Source organism: Petromyzon marinus, chromosome 7 (genome assembly GCF_048934315.1).
Source record: "Petromyzon marinus isolate PM22_M1 ecotype Great Lakes invasive population chromosome 7, UKy_Petmar_22M1.pri1.0, whole genome shotgun sequence".
NCBI classification, from domain to species: Eukaryota; Metazoa; Chordata; class Hyperoartia; order Petromyzontiformes; family Petromyzontidae; genus Petromyzon; species Petromyzon marinus.
Genome location: NC_133673.1, coordinates 13613801 through 13631143, shown reverse-complemented (window position 1 = coordinate 13631143; position 17343 = coordinate 13613801). Strand labels below are relative to the sequence as shown.

The window sequence follows — 17343 nt, the reverse complement described above, 5'->3', positions numbered from 1 at the left end:
TATGTGTGTGTAGGTGTGTATGTAGGTGTGTGTGTATGTATGGGGAGCGGTAGTGTAGCGGTTAGCACGCTGCACTACGAACCCGGCGGCCCGAGTTCGATTCCCGCTCACGGCCAACACCAGTGGCGATTATCTGAACCGGTCCTGCTCCCCCCCCCCCTCCCTAGGTCGACTCGGCCTCAAATGAGTACCTGGTGTGGTGCGTAAACATCGTCACTAGGGAGACAAAGGCGGCCGGGCGTGGTTGATGGCCACCCACCCCCTCGTGTGCCGTACCGGCCTTCATAGGTGCTCGCGGACAGCACTTGCCCCAACAGTTTGTTAAGGCTATACGGGGAATCTTTGTCTTTGTTGTGTGCATGTTGAACTTTTTTCGCACCGCACGTCGCCCACCGTGGTCATCGGAGGCGCTAATTATCTGCAATGTAAAAAAATCGATCCTGAAGTCGAAGAGTCCTGCGACATTGTGGATGTTTGGCTGAAGCACGTGTTTGTGTGTTTATAAATTAGGGGAGCGGTGGTGTAGCGGTGAGCGCGCTGCGCTATGAACCCGGCGACACAGGTTCGATTCCCGCTCACGGCCAACACCAGTGACGATTATCTGAACCGGTCCTAGGCTTCCCCTAGGTCGACTCAGCCTAAAATGAGTACCTTGTGCGGTGTCAACATTGGCACTAGGGAGACAAAGGCGGTCGGGCGTGGTGCTGGCCACCCATTCCCTCGTGTACCGTTCCGGCCTTAATAGGTGCTCGCTAACAGCACTTGCCCCTACAGTCTGTTAAGGCTATATGAGGGATATTTATCTTTAGCTTTATAAATTGAGGCGTTTTCCTTCGTGGCGTGGGGGGAGGAGGGGGGGTTACGCTCAAAGGTCCACAAAGATGGATGCATGCACCCACTTCAACGACCAGCCACAAGTGTTGGGCGTTAATTACAAATCTCGGTGTAGTCCATCACCCCCTTGCCTCCGAAAGCACTGGGTCACAGGCGTGCGCCAGCGACCCAAGATGCCTAGAAGGAGCTTCGTTGAAAGAGGCTCGAGACTAATTGAGCCCTCCACAATCAAGGACTATTATTCATACTATAGGATTAAACCTCACGGTAGAATTGGCTTTGCAACAGTTGCAGGATCAAGCAGAAGGAAAGAGGTGATGGCGAAGTGTGGTAACTTCGATGGCATCGCCCGTGATGCCCTCTCGATTATTTTCGCACCACCATCGTTTTTGGGAGGCCTTTATCCAGCAGTGGATTGAACATGGGTGACAATCATGCTGTGTTACTACGTATTTCATCTGAACATTCACTGTCAGCGATGCATTTCCAATTCATCGTAGATTTTTCTTTTTTTACCTGTGAGAAATATGCACGTGCATACTGTAGGGACTCGGCGTGATGGATATGTTGGTGCGCCTTATGCAAGCCACGCGTCATCCCAGCGAGATTTGTTATTTTGCAAGGGCACGCGATGGGCGATCGTAATTTAGAGAACGCGGCGTCGATGCTGTGTGACACCGCGGCACGGCGAGGTGCATTGCTTCGTGGGATAGAGAGGGTGGGGTAACACTCGAAGGTCCACACAGATGGTTGCACAGATCCACTCGCTGTACTGCCATTTCCTGGCCAGCTCGAAGCCCAATCTGTTGTCCTTACCTCCGCACCTCCACGGTACATACGTATATAAAAAAAGCTGCCCTTGATCATGATGAAGCCAGCGGTCTTTAACGCCCACCGTGCGACGAGAGAGGAAGGGGGTCGTGGGTTAGTGGTTTCGATCTGGTTAGTTCGAGTCGAGTCATCCACCTCATCGCTCTCTCAATCCCCCCCCCATCTCTCGCGACCTCATCGCATCTCGGAAGCTGAGTCCGCGTTGAGACTGGCTCGTGTTTGGATGAGAGAATGCCTGGGAACACCCGAGGTGTTGTGTCGGCGTGGGCTGCGGTGATGGCCATGTGATGGCAGCACAGTAGTGAAATGTTTTTGTTTATCTTGTGATGAGCTTTGAGTGCTGTCCCTCCGCCACGTGTTTTGGTGGGTTTTCGCCGGGTACTGCCACATGCCTTCCCCCGCACCTCCGGTTCGCACGGTTGGCTACGTACGGTGCGAAAGAAGTTCACCATACATACAGTACGTACATGCCAAGCACTCATGAATGGAATTGGCCAAACATCCCAATGCAGGATCCTCCCCTGAAAGAGCCTTGAGACTCAGTGAGCCTTTCATGGGGTAAGAAATTAGTTATTATTGTTATTATTGCGTTGGTATAATGAATAACTGACATTCATTTAGTATATCTTCACCAACTCGCACTGACCGGCGTGGTGTCGTACTATGAGCTGTGTTTCCCTTCAATAATATTGGTGGTGGGGGGGTGGGGGTGGCATTCGTCCAGTCCTGGATAGCTCACGGCTGATGATGATGATGTATTGCTACGTGCTTGTTCGGGTTAAGGTACAGAGACCCGAGACATACAGATATTAGAACGCGTGTTAGAGAGCGGAGGAAGGTTGTGCATCTCAATTGGCTTCTGCTCAGCTTCACCACTTCCGCCAGCTCATAAGCACATCGCTGCGTGTAAATAGTTGTGGCGATACTATCGCCTACAGTTCCATGCTAGAGTAATGTCCAATGTAAGCACCACACATAGGCCAAATATATTTCCATATATATATCCATCTAGTCATAATGATTTAATGTTTTGCCATATTCGTCAATCTAATGCGGTGCGGAAGCCGATCTACACCGTATCGATCACGGGTGTCGTTTGACCATGCTTCGCCGCCCTGGTCACTGTGGGTTAGTGACGGTGCGGTGGGGGGGGGGGTAGCGAATTGGCGTCCAGGACCGGTTCAGATATAACTCGCCACTGACGTTAGCCGTGGCGAGTAATCTAACCGTGTCCGCCGGGGTCGTGGCGTGGTGACATGATCACTGCGCCACCGCTTCAACGGGCAATTAAGTCGAGAGGCCAATCAGCCGCGATGGGGTTTGCCATACTTCACGACTGTTGTCGTCTGGGTGAGCAGCACGTGTAGCGCTGCAACGTATCGTGGACGACGGTGGCAAAGTGGCGAATTTTTAAGCCTCCGTTTGGACTCCACTGCCAACGGACCTTTGCCACGCCCATAACTTTTCTTAGTACCTGCAGCGGTTGTATATGTCAGGAATCTAATAATATTCATGATGACGATGATGAGTTATTCTCATTTGTCAACCCACTGCTGATTGGAGGATCCCCAACACCATATCACGAATGTTGGCGGGGGGGGGGGTGACTATACTTCACCAAGCTGGTCAGTGTGAGAGGGGGTAAGGGGTCAGTAAAAGCAGGGGTGCCGCAGGCGTGATTCGGATATCACCCGTGAGTCGTAGTCGAACTCAGGTCGCCGGCCACACAACTACTGCGCCGCCACCCCGCCACCATTTGGCGTCTAAGCTGGAGGATATTTTGGCAGCTCGGGTCTGACGGTACAACAAGTGTATGAATGTGTCATCAGCTGCTGGCGCGTTTACAAAAAAATAAAATAACAATCTGAAATCTGTTCAACACGTAGTAGACTTCCGCGACCAATATTATCCATAGTAGAGTTTTTTTTGCGTGTGTTATTGGCAGTGTGCTAGCCCACAGGTAGTCCTGTGCAATGAGGGTCCCCCTCCCTTTTCAATTGATATGATCCCAAGCGAGCTGACAGAAGAGAGAGATATATATTGCGATATAAGAGAAATGCAGACAAGTGTATAGATATGTGGTGGGGATGAGAGAATAAAGATGCAGAGACACCGTAGGAATGACAAGAGATTCAAAGAAAAAATGGCTTTTAAATGATAATTCGCTCGTTACGTTTTGAAGATTTGAACTTGAGCGGATATTTCATGAACCCATATACAGGGTGCTTCAAATATATATTTTAACACTTCTGAGAATTTGTAACAATAAACACAAGAAGTGTGCTGCTGCCTCCGGGCTCTGAAGACCACGTGGAGAAGATTCCAGGCCACGTGTTGACAATTATGGCGAACAAGTGGAGATTCTTTGACATTTTGAAGCTATTAACATCACATTTGTTATCATGTTACAGTGTATTATCCGTTCTTTTTTTCCATTAAAAACGACAGTCCCATGTAAGTGTTAACATTTTTTTAAGCGCCTTGTATTTTCATAATTCAGGGAGGGGGCGTGGGGGGGAGGCCTTAAGCTACACGGGTCCCTGAGCCTTTGCTCGTTCTGCCGAGGCCTAATGCCACTCGTTGCCCGCCTGGCCCGATGTAACCATGCCTCCCCGTGGGCAAACACCGGGCCAGGCACCACCCGCGTGTGTGTGTGTGGTAACGTGACGCCGCGTGAATAATGCACCTTGCTTGTTAATTATTTATCGGATGAAACGAAAATAAAAAAAGGAATCCCGACGTCAACGTTACAGAGGGAAACAGAGAGAGAGAGATATAAAAAATATATAAAACTGTTTACGCAGCGTATTAAGGCGGCTTACGCGGAGAAAATCCCTAATTCTAGGTAGTGGTGTGATGGCATCGGTGGGGGCATCGTGCGGTTTGGTATCGGGCGGGGAGAGGGGTGAGGGGGGAGGAGGGAGGGGAGAGGGGGGCAGGGAGAGGGGGGGAGGGGAGAGGGGGGAGGGGAGAGGGGGGCGGGGAGAGGGGGGGGCCGTGCGCTCCGTCTGGGCTGAAGGCCGCCCACAGCTACGGGGTGCCACCGGCTCGCTCTGTTGGGGCGGCAGGCGGGGGGGGCCGACAAAACGCACGCGACGACAATGAGGACAACAACAATGACGACGACAATGACGACGACAATGAGGACAACAACAATGACAAAGACAACAATGACGACGACGATGAGGACAACAATGACAAAGACAACAATGACGACGATGATGAGGACAACAACAATGACAAAGACAGCGTCTACGACGATGAGGACAACAACAATGACAAAGACAACAATGACAAAGACAACAATGACAAAGACAACAATGACAAAGACAACAATGACGACGACGATGAGGACAACAATGGTCATCGATGAGTTCTAAATGAAAACAGATTAAATTCGACGTTTCACTTAATTCGGCTAACTTCCAACTCACCCCCGAGAGTTAAAACAAAGAAAAATGTCTCCGACTGCCACGTGGAGTTGGGAAGTGCGAGAAAAATGTGCCCCCTCCTCGGCCTCGGATTAAACGTGGACGCCAACTTGAAGGCAATCTCAAGACGTAGCTCTGACGTACTAACCTCCTCGGGCCGTTCTCCAGCACAAGGCGGTGCACTGCTCTCTTGAGTTCCAAACGGACAACTTGGTGGCCGCAGGGTGCCACGTTTGGGATTCAACTGTGAGGGAGCACGTTGGGGGTGGGGTGGGGGGGCACTAGATGCAAAAGAGTGGAGCGAGGGCATGTGAGTAGTTGTGGGTGAGGTTTGCAGGGCCCAGGTCTGGAAGCAGAGTGAGAGTGCGTGTGCTACTGATGTGTGTGGGGAGCGGTCGCATAAGGGTTACCGCGCCACGATTCCGGCGACCCGGGTTACATTTCCCGCTCGTGGCAAACACTGGTGACGTGGGCCCCCCCCCCAGGGCGTGACTCGGCCTCAAATGAGTGCCTGGTGCGATGTGTAAACAACAAAAAAACATTGCCACTAAGGGAGACAAAGGTGGCCGGGCATGGTTCTGGCCACCCACCCCCTCGTGTGCCGTTTCGACCTTCATAGGTGCTACTTTTGATTTAAAGCTTTCGTGACTGCAGTAATTCATATTCTTAGCTCTTTCGGTAAAGTCACGTTGAAGGGAAACAATAAAATAATAAAAAATATATAAAACAATAAAAACTCTCACGACGTTTCGACCATAACACAAACGGTCATCATCAGGTGTGAAAACCAACCTGATGATGACCGTTTGTGTTATGGTCGAAACGTCGGGAGAATTTTTATTGTTTTATATATATTTTATTATTTTATTGCTTCCCTTCAACGTGACTTTATCGAAAGAGCTAAGGATACAGGTGCTACTTTGTTAACAGCGCTTCTCCCAATAGTCTGTTAAGGCTTCACGGGGGAATCATTGTCTTTGTATTATGCATGTTAAATTTCTTTCACATCGTACGTAGCCAACCTTGCTAATCGGAGGTCACGTGGTCATGTTTTTTTTTTAACAGCTGGGGTCATGACCCAACTGTGCACTGCTTAGCTGCTGTTAAGGTTCATCAATGCACCATAATGAGCATTGGCCTTTGCTGTGCCCTGCTCGTAGACCCTTGTGTAAATCGTCATTTGTCTATCTATCCATCATAACAAGCCTCGCTAAGTCTCGAGACAATTTTGGCAGGAGGTTGCTGCAATGGAATATCTGTCCAATTCCATTTTCATTAGCTTTTTTTCTTGAAGGAGGAAAACCGGAGTGCCTGGAGAAAACCCCCAAAATACTGTACCAGGGATGGCACTCCCAAGGCCCACTCTATGGATGAGTTCATGAACCCATTTGCTTGGTTTGGGAGTTTCACAAATCTCGGTGACCCACTAACCGTTGCCTCTAAACTGCTGTGTCACGGAGATGCAGCACCACATCATGTTTTTGATGGATTGCTTCCTTATTTTTAACCCAAAATTGCAATTGGGGAAGTGTCCGCTCGCATCTCTCGCAGAGCAGTGCAAACCTTCGTGGTAGAGAACCGCCCGCGGAAGCGTGACAGTTAAAAACTTAGATATTTTGTTTATTCTCAAAGCGAGAATTGAGCCAAATTAAGTGCAGAACTAAATTTAATGCGTTAGGGGGGAGGAGGTGTTTCTGTGCCATCATTAGTGTCTGATCTGCGGGCATCGTCTCGTCACTGCCCTTAGGAACCCGATTTAAACCGGCTGCCTGGATTCAAACCCAGGTTCTCAGCGGTGCCAGCTCAGTGCTCTGACCTTTGACCTCTGAGTCACCCGGTCACCTCGTGTACCATCGCGCCTGCGTGGGGCCTGCACCTTATTGTGTCCGTTGGCTTTTATCCTCAACATTCGCGCAACAATCGCCTTTGTCCCCGTCTATCATCGCGCGGCATTTCAAGCCGCGTCAACGCAATTTGAAGTCTCGTTAGCAAAGGGCTCGCCCTCTCACCCACGCCCCCATATATACACGATCCAAGCCTGGGCGCAGCACCACAAGTCGAGCTAGGGGGAGGTCCAGCACTGGGCTCGATATTGACCGGTGATGTTGGCCACGAGAGGAAATCGAACTGTGTGGGCGGGTTCGCGTCTTGCATTTGCGTTAACCACAACACGACCGCTCCCCACAGCGTACACGCACGCACGGACCTTCCGGTGTGAGCTTGTCTGTCATTAAAACCGAGGCTTGTGTTGTTTGATGCACAATGGTGTTGTATTTTTCCTGAAAAAGTAAAATAAAACATAAAACATGCTTCGTGTATCTGGTCCTGGTGAATTGTTGCCATCTCGGCAGCTGTACACGGGTCAAGTGGGAGTAAAAACACATAGGAAGTGTTTTATTTCACGGATGCCTTTTCGTAAAAAAACAATTTCTGAAGAAGGACCAGGTGCTCAACTTCTCTTGCTTTTCGGCCAGAAACATAAATGGTATTTTTATTTTCTGACACACACATCAAACAAAGCCATTCCCAAACAATAAATGTATCAAGCGGTGGGAGGTTGCTTCTTCTCTTACGCTGCTCGTACGGTCCAAATTGGGTTTTCGTTTTTCTAAAATAATGGCCTTTTTTCAATGAGTTTGAGTTTATTTGACTTCATCATGGGACCTCCCTTGCCAGTATCAAAATATAAAAATAGGTTTGATCCTTTTTGGAGATAAAACAGTTGTGTTAAGATGTTTAAACACCAAACCTTTTGTAAGGAATCATGTCTGCATTAACCACATATGCGTGTGGTGAACATGCATTGTGTTTTAACATCTAATGGTGTTTTAACATCACCTGGTCGCATCTTATTCTACAATGCTGCTATGTATTTTCAAAAACTAACGACCCATTTCATTTGCACGTTAAACAGGAAAAGCTCTATTCGCACTGGTGCCAACTTCTTGTATTTGTGTTCATCGCACGTGAGTGCTTGTGTGTGTACACACGTGAGTGCTCGTGTGTACACACACGTGCACTCACGTGTGTGTACACACGTGAGTGCTTGTGTGTGTACACACGTGAATGCACGTGTGTGTACACACGAGCACTCACGTGTGTACACACACGTGAGTGCTCGTGTGTGTACACACGTGAGTGCTCGTGTGTGTACACACGTGAGTGCACGTGTGTGTGTACACACGTGAGTGCTCGTGTGTGTGTGTACGCACGTGAGTGCACGTGCGTACACACACAAGCACTCACGTGTGTACACACACGTGAGTGCTTGTGTGTGTACGCACGTGAGTGCACGTGTGTGTGTACACGTGCACTTGTCACTCACCTACGCGCATTTTATACTTCGACGCTACGCAAACGTGTGTTGCGTAACCAAACGTACAGGCGCGCACCTACACGCGCGCGTTTCGCCGTCTGCGTCGACTGCCGCCGATGTGCTGCTGCTGCTGCTGGCTCTGTCGAGGGCGCGAACTCACGGCCCTTTATGTCGGACCTGCAGGCATCATCCAGCGCTGCTTCCCGATAAAGTATCACTACTCGTCCACGTCGCTGCCAAAAAACCTGCCTTACAACGTGACGCGCGCCATCCGGCAGGACGAGTGGCACTCGCTCCGTGAGTTTGCACGCACGCACGCACGGGCGCACGGATGTGCATGCATCCACGCACGCTCGCACGCACGCGCACACATGCGGGCGGGCGTTGAGGATGAGACGGCGAGCTAGCTATCGAGTGTGCAGGCGGTGCAACTGCACCGTGGCCCACGGGGTCGGACATGCACGGCCACGGGAGTTACGAAGAGGGGGGGATGTGGAGGGAAATCGAGGGTGGGGGGGAGGGGGTTAAAGGGGGGGGGGGAGAGCCCCAATTTGCTTTCTTGCACCAGGGCCATGCCAACCACGCGACGCCCCTGGGATGGAGTTGTGAGCGTTGTGGGTCAGGGCGAGGGTTAGGGGGTCAACGTAACCCCCCTGTGACCACACGGCCACATGCAGCACTACAACGAGGAGGGGGGCAGCATGCTAACATCACTGCTCCCTTCACAATTTGGTGGATTTGGAGGCAGAAGAGAGATCTTTTAGTCCTCTGCTAAATATTGCCTGTGGCCATGGAGATGGAAGATTGCTATGAACGCTTTTTACCGTTAGAATGAAACTTGTGGGTGGATTAAAATGGTCACTCGGTGGAGAGACACAACAGCCGAAGGGAGGAGTGGGGGGTGGCTTACTGTGTAATCTGACACGAGGGGATACGTACCCACGTCCTTCATGTGTGAAACTAATCCACCTCGTGTGTCCACCCCACGGCTAAAAATTTCAAACGGCGCGCAGAAAATGGTGTAAAAAAGCACACAGCGTCTCTGTGCATGTGGAAAATAAATATCCAGCATTTCCCGAAGAACTGCATTGTGGTGCTGTTGTCTTGGGTCAACATCAATCTAAATTTGAACAAATATGACCGAGTGACCGACTGACCTATGGACTTTTCAGATTTGACTGTTGGCTACAGCTCCTCCGCATGGCGCCCCCCCCCTTATCGTCTGTAGAGTCACTTTGGCCCCCAATTGTTAAATTTTGAAGATGTCTATGCTTGAGACGCTGCTGTCTTGTCTGCAACACCCATCGTGCACCACACACTGCACAGTGACCACTCCCTCAATATGTCGAAGGCCTCTGTCTGTTGTAGACCTGTCGGATTGCACCCGTCATGAAGACTTCTAAAAGTGGCCTTCCCCTATCATCATCCAGAGTACTCTATCCTAAGACTAACCATATCATAAAGAGTCCCAAGACTATATCCTCTTTGAGCAACGTCTGAGATTATCCGGCCTTAAATACATGCAAGCACACCATCCCATAAACAACCTTTGATGACTCCGCTGTCTCCTAAAAGCTATCCACATTATCTGGTCATAAAGCCATTCAACTATCTTCACTTACTGTAAATATATCCTGAGCCTGCTGTGCACTCCTCCATTGCTTTTTTACAAACTTGTGTACATTTCTCAGGTAAGGCAACAACAACAACAAGGTAAAGGATGTTTACGTACACTCTGCCAATGCAATACTTTTGAACATTTTGGCCTAGATTCCAGTCTTGGCCAAATTTCTAAAATCCATGAAAAAAATGTTGGCAATCTTCGTTTCACTGTTGGTGATGGGGACGTTGCTACGTTTTAGTCAAACGAAAACGAATTTCGAATGAAATTGAACATGTGCCAAGATATAAGAAAAAAATCGAATCTGTCCCTCAGTGTCGGTCTGTACACATGCAGGGTTTTTAAACAAAATTCGTTTAATTCTGCCCCCCGACCCCCGGCTGATGGGATAATTTTCTTCAGCTGGAGAGGGAGCGGGGGCGTCTCTAAATCGGTCTGTGCTGTTGGGTTTGTGCTGTTGGGTTTGTGCTGTTGGGTTTGTGCTGTTGGGTTTGTGCTGTTGGGTTTGTGCTGTTGGGTTTGTGCTGTTGGGTTTGTGCTGTTGGGTTTGTGCTGCAGGTTGCGCCGAGTGCTGTTGCGACTGCAGCGTGTGCGCGCGAGGTGCAACCCAAATATTGATTTCGCTTCAACTTCCTTCCGTGATTCTGGAAGCGCAACTACTTATTGCTCTGATGGCCTTATGATGAGAGTTTAAAGATGGTGGAGGAGGATGGTTAGCATGGGGCCTCGTGTACAGAATGATATGGGGGGAGGGGAGTTTCCTGTTCTGTTTCCCTTATCTTTGAAGCCCGATGCTTGGGGCCCTCCTACCCCCATTGACCCTGGTGCAGTTGCACCGCCTGCATACTCGATAGCTACGTCAATGGTTAGCGGCTAACCCCGGCCTTACTCACGCTCTATAACATTTCAACACAATTATTCCTGGCCCTCGGCTTTGACTGTCTGCCAACCCGCACAGCCTTGCTTTTACAATGGCAATAACAATTTAAGCTCGCGCGCACTTTAAAAAGAAATCGCACAGTTATCGAAATGCACACATCGTGTTCCCTGAGCGATCAGGTTTGTGTTTTTTTTTTCTCCCAAAAACATCAAATGCATGATCGGATTAATGCGTTTCGAGCAAAGCACCGTGGTGCCAGCTGTGAGTGTAACATTTTTCAAACGCCGTGAACGAATGTAATCACGGAAACAAAAACGCCCCCAAAATAAAATAAAAACCGACGACGATTTCAAACGCGCGCCAATGTGGGGAAAACGCCGCCCGGAACGCGCCACCACGCACTAGAAAGGGGTTAACGGCGGATGCCCCGCGGTACACGGCACCGTATACACGGAAGCGTGTTGGGGGATCGAGGTTTTTTTTTTTCCAAAGAGACCGAAGCTGCAACCTAACGATAAAGCCCCGTTGCCTTCGGGCGGCGTATGAATCATTACCGCGTGCTGCTTCTCGTTCATTATTTATAGCGTGTCTGCCGCGTCTGTAGGTGCAATTAAGTGAGAAGGGACCCGGTTAAACACCTGCGTTGTCGCCACCATGGTTGCGCGCGGGTTGTGTTGTGTCACCTGGGTGCGTGTGTGTGTTGGTGTGTTGTTGTTGTGGGAGCGGTAGTGTCGCGGTGAGCAGGCTCCTCTACGAACCCAGCGACCCGAGTTCGATTCCCGCTCACGGCCAACACCAGTGACGATAATCTGAACTGGTCCTGGGCCTCCCTGAGATCGACTCAGCCGCAAACGAGTGCCTGGTGCGGTGTGTAGTAAACATCGCCACTGGGGAGAAAAATACGGCCGGGCGTGGTGCTGGCCACTCACCCCCTCGTGTGCCCTTCCGGCCTTCATAGGTGCTCGCTAACAGCACTTGCCCCGACAGTCTGTTACAGGCTATACGGGGGATATTTGCCTTTGTTGTACGTGTATTGATGTGCAAAAGTGTCATAGGATGCTATTTGTGGGGGGGGGGGGGGGTGGAGGGGGGGACACTTCAGCTCGAAAGCACTTTTCAATCATGGTGTTGTAAATTATTTGACGACTTTATTTGGCGATGCTGCTGCTGATGCATTGGCAGTGGTACACAAGCACAATTAACAACAAAAATGGTCCATTGCCTGAAAAGTAATCAATTTTATATTGCTATGCAATGTGTATACATATGCATTTTGAGGCAGTGTTGTTCACGAGCGCAAGTTGTTGTTGTTGTAAATTATTAAGCGGTGGATGGAGCGGAGGTTCGTTGCTCGGAGTGCTTCGCCATGAACCCGGCGCCCCGAGTTCAATTCTTGACCATTGCTCACGTAGGTGGCGAGTGATATCCGAACCCGATCCTGGGCCATCTGCTTCGATAGCCCGCGAAAAAACACAACGCCTATGGCCGACACGGCGGTTGTTTTGGAATTGTCCGGAATTTCCTCTGCTCGTCCCCATATTGCTGAGAGACCAACACCCCTTCCCCATTCAATTCCAGGCTCGAGCACTTCTGCTCATGATCGCCGCCGTGGTGAAGTACGGTCAAACAATCCCCACGATCGACACTGTCTTGAGGGGCCCTTAATCCAACGTTGGATTGACAAATGGCTCTAAATATCAGAATTTTATTAAAGTACACATATAAATGTATCACTTGCCCTATTCCTATATATTTTTTAAGTTTTAAAAGAATTTGAGATTGTTTTTGCACATTGAAATTGAACAGTAACCTTTTACAAGTATTAGACCAAAAAGTGTTTTTGAAATTGTACGTATGTCTCCCGTACCATTGTACAAAAGTTTGAGAATCCGTTATAAATAAAATAAAAAATATGGCAGGCAATCACTTCTTCTTTGGTTCTTTCGGTAAAGTCACGTAGAATGAGAATAAAATAATAAATTGATAAAATAAAATAACACAATAATATTCTCACGACGTTTCGGCCACAACACAAGCGGCCTTCATCAGGTGAAGGGGACGAGACTGTCTGGAGGACAGCGCTGGAGTGAGACAGTCTCGTCCCCTTCACCTGATGAAGGCCGCTTGTGTTGTGGCCGAAACGTCGTGAGGATATTATTGTGTTATTTTATTTTATCAATTTATTATTTTATTCTCATTCTACGTGACTTTACCGAAATAACCAAAGAAGATGAATCCTTGCAGTCACGAAAGCTTTAAATCGAAGGCAATCACTCTTCAATATTTCTTCAACCGTGTTAATAATTTTTACACACAATATACATATTCTATGAAAGTCTTATAAAGGGGCTTGTGAAATGAGCATAACACTGGCCCTGTGGCCTTTTTCTGAATGAGGCCGACAGGGTTATACTATTTCCAAAGGTTCAAATGGCCGTGTGTGTGTGTGTGCATCTGTGCGTGGGGAGCGATAGTGCAATGGTGAGCGGACTGACCTACGAACCCGGTTAACCGAGTTCGATTCCCGCTCACAGCCAACACCAGTGACGATTATCTGAAGCGGTTCTGGGTGTCATCTAGGTTGAGTCCGCCTCAAATGAGTACCTGATGCGATGTGAAACATCACCACTGTGGAGACAAAGGCGGCTGGTGGCTGGGTGTGGTGTGGGCCATACCATCCTCTCATTCACCACTTCCCTTTAAAGGTGTTCGCTGACAGCAGAGACCCCAAACAACCCATAAGGCTGAACAGGCGAATCCATTTTTTGTTGTTCTCTGACATGTGAATGGCATTTCATTTGCGCAACAATGGCTCGGATTTCATTTCTCACCGGTACAAAATTTTAAATTGGAAACCACGGCAGCTGAATAATAATAATAATAATCGTAAGAGGGGGATGGCGACCACCTGGGGTGCCACCCAGAGGAGAATGGGCGTCCCCTCGATTTCTCCGTTGTCTGCACGGCTAGCCGCGGTGTCGTGCGTGCTCGCGCGGCCGCCCGCTCGCTCACTCGCCCGCCTCACAACGCCATCCCCAATGTGGCCACACCACACAGCAAACTCCTGCGCTCTAAACAAACGTGGGAGGGAAGTGGGGTGAGAGGGGGCAGGAGGAGGATGACGGGGTGTCGCGGTGGATAGATGCTAACTACCTCACCTGGTATGCAGGAGGTCGTGGATTCGATCGCGACCATGACGATACTTGTATATTTGGAGTCTGGGTTTCTCCGTCTCCTCGTGGCCACGTACATTTTTCTCCAGACCCTCCGGTTTCCCCTCCACATTTAGAAACATGCTTTTCGAGTATTTGGCTTATTTCAATTTCCACGTGATAAGCCACTTCGTTGAGTTATCATTTATGGCCAGGTCTCTTCGGAAAAAAGAGCTATGTAGCTCAGTGGGCCTTACCTGGTTAAATCTAAATTTATTTAGCTTTAAAATGGTTTAGTTTTACTTTTCCCTAAGAGTCAAATTGATCTCTTTCGATCGGGACCATTCTCAAAGCCACGCGTTCCTCTTACTATCTTCGTGCACCTGGTCCGTGCTTCTTAACGGACTTTTGCCACCTCTGGTTCGATTTTATTCCACACTGTCCACGCGTTTTCTGGTCCGCGTGTTCACTTGACGCTCAATTGAGTAGCTAGCGCGGTATGATGAGCAGCGTCGGAAATGGGTGAGACAAAGGTGGCTGGGAGTGGATGGTAGGTAACCCCACCACTCCGTTTTTTGTGCCTTTCCTAATTGAATAGACGCTTACTAACAAACTCTCACCGTGCTCCGTGCCGGGCCTTAATAGGTGCTCGCTAACAGCACTTTTTCTCCCAACAGCCTGTACCGTACAGCTATGGGGGCTGGGTGGGAGAGGGTTGGGTGCGGGGGTTGATCTTGTCACTAACAGCACTTGCCCCCACAATCCATAAATCTAAATTGAGTGGTGGTGGTGGGGTGGGGTCTTCGTGGCGGTACATCTATCCGTGCGCGTTATTTAATGAGTTCATTCATCAGGGGTCAAAGTCGACGACGATCTTGTCGCTGCGAATAGAGACGCGTGTGCTCGGGTTCATGTTTTTTACTTGACCTCCGGTTCGAGCGATTGAGGTCGAAGGCACTGTGGGCGATGGCTCTCTGGCGAGGAGCGACGGCGCGGTGTCCATGTCGCGTCGCGTTGGCGGCAAAAAAAAAAATCGCCCTCCCGTTTTATTCACGGCGCCGGCGTTCGGTTTTACACAAACGGCTTTGATTGTAATTAATGTGTCCTCTCTAACAAAGGTGGTGGATGGAACACAATGCGTTGGCCGTGCCCTCGTTTCTGCCTGGCGTGTGTGTGCGTGTGTGTCTGTGTGTACGTGCCCTTGCAAATAAATACGCTCTGTCTTCTGTAATTGCCGTGCTTTTTAAAATATATTTAGACTTTTAAAAAAAATGCGTTACGTTCTTTCAAGCGGTGATGCAATGTAGTTTCGGGAAGAAAAGGCGCACCTTATTTTCTTTCTTTGTTTACCAGTGGCAGAAGACTTATGTTGAGCCATCTCCATGACGTTTATTGGGTCCAACTTTGTGATCTGACAAACGTGCGTTCCATTTTTTAGTTGACTTGGATTTTTTACTATCCTATTAGTTTTTTGTTGTTTTAATCTTTGGGTTGTCCTGCATGCTGTGGCGGTACAAGCTGAACACACAAACCAGTTATTTTTTCTGTGTCATTTGCCACAATTGCAACAGAGTCTTTGTGCCCCATTGGAATCTCGTCTGTATGTATGCATCTGTGTTGACCTTCTTTCGCACCGTACATAGCCAACCGTGCTAATCGGAGGTGGCATCTGGGTCCATAAAGGCCGACTGACTCACCCTCACTTTCCCATTTCTAGTCCGGTGTTACCGCATAATTTTGAGCCCTGTGTTAATCCAATGTTTAAAGGAAGGCCTCCCCTCTACGTTATCAATCAATGGGGGGTTGTTTGACCATACCACACCACACTCTGTCTGTGTACGTTGGTTAAAGCACCTCCGATTTCTCACACCTCCAATTAGCACCCTCGCCTCCGATTTATCAAGGTTGGCTACGTATGGTGCGAAAGAAGGTCAACATACATACAACATACATACAAAGTAGTATAAGAGCGGTAGAGATATTAATCCACACCGATGTTGGCCGGGAATCGAACTAGTCACCCTTTTCACAGTGCAGCGCCACCTCTCCCCCCACATATATTTAGTAAAAGAAGCTCATCTGTTACAGCGGTTGACATACTTCATCACCGCTGACGTGACCCAGCAGAAAGCTGGGCCACGCTTGCAGTTTGAGCACGGCGACCGCCCTGGTTGATAGCGCTCGTGCACATCAACGGAAAAATACCAGCTGCCTGCGTCACAGTGGACATTAAAGATCCCGTGACGTTGTTCGAAACTAAACGAAACAATTTTTTTTATTTTGTCAAGTAAGGCCCCGCTGAGCTATAAATCTCTTTTTGGGAAGCGACCTGGCCACAAATGATAGCTGAACGAAGTGGCTTATCGTGCGGAAATGAATAAAGCAACCGAATACTCCAAATGCACATTGATTCGAAATGCGGAGGGCATCATGCTACCGACTTTTCAGAAATCCGCCCCCCAAAAATAATTTACCCGAAATTTACTCAATTGGGATTGCACATAGCACCCATCGCCTCCATATTGGCAGAGCAGGTCAAGTTCTCGGTCGCCTTGTGCTCACGGGGGCAGCTGACACTGGGGGGTGCCCTTTCAAATGAGCCGAGGTGTGGAGGCAAGTCGCTGACCGCGTTTAAAACGCTCTGAAACTTCCCCCGGTGGAAAGGGCGCTCCATCATAAAACGACATTTTTTGTTGTTAATGCTGCTGTTGTCAACGCTGGCACTGCGGATGAAAAACACAATCCACCTGCCGGGTTCCTTTGTCACGCGCTAATCACCGCACGTACCCACACACTGTGAACGCAAGCTTTCTCGAGGAATGGACAAAATTCTCAAGAGGTTTGCAATTTTTCATCAATTTAACTAAACAAAAAAAACTTTCACATGATCAAAAACAGACCGCGCGTGTGCGTGCGTGCGTGTGTATGCAGATGTGCGTGCGTGTACGTGGGGAGCTTTGGCGCAGTTTTTTTTAGCGTACTGCGCTTAGAACCCGGTGACCAGAGTAAAAATTCAACTCATGAGCAACACCATTGGTGAATATATTGAACCGGTTCAGGGCCTCCCTTAGGTCAACTCGGCCTTAAATTACTACCTGTTTGCGGTGTGTAACATCAGCACTGAGAAGACAAAGGCGGCCGGACGTGGTGCTGGCCACCCACCCCCATCGTGGGCCGTGTTGGCCGTCATGGGTGATGCTCGCGAACAGCACTTGCCTCGACAGCCTATGAAAGGCTATACGGGGGATCTTTGTCTCTGTGTTGTGTGCACACATGTT

The 17343-nt window shown here is 49.2% G+C and overlaps 1 protein-coding gene across 1 annotated transcript in view; it reads left to right on the top strand.

Annotated features, from left to right (window-relative positions):
- LOC116940015 (transmembrane protein 178B-like) overlaps window positions 1-17343 on the top strand; it is a 159766-nt gene that overhangs the window by 1412 nt on the left and 141011 nt on the right. The window contains exon 2 of the mRNA XM_032949215.2: window positions 8596-8709. Coding sequence (XP_032805106.1) covers window positions 8596-8709 — 114 coding nt within the window. The remainder of the gene's footprint in view (window positions 1-8595; window positions 8710-17343) is intronic.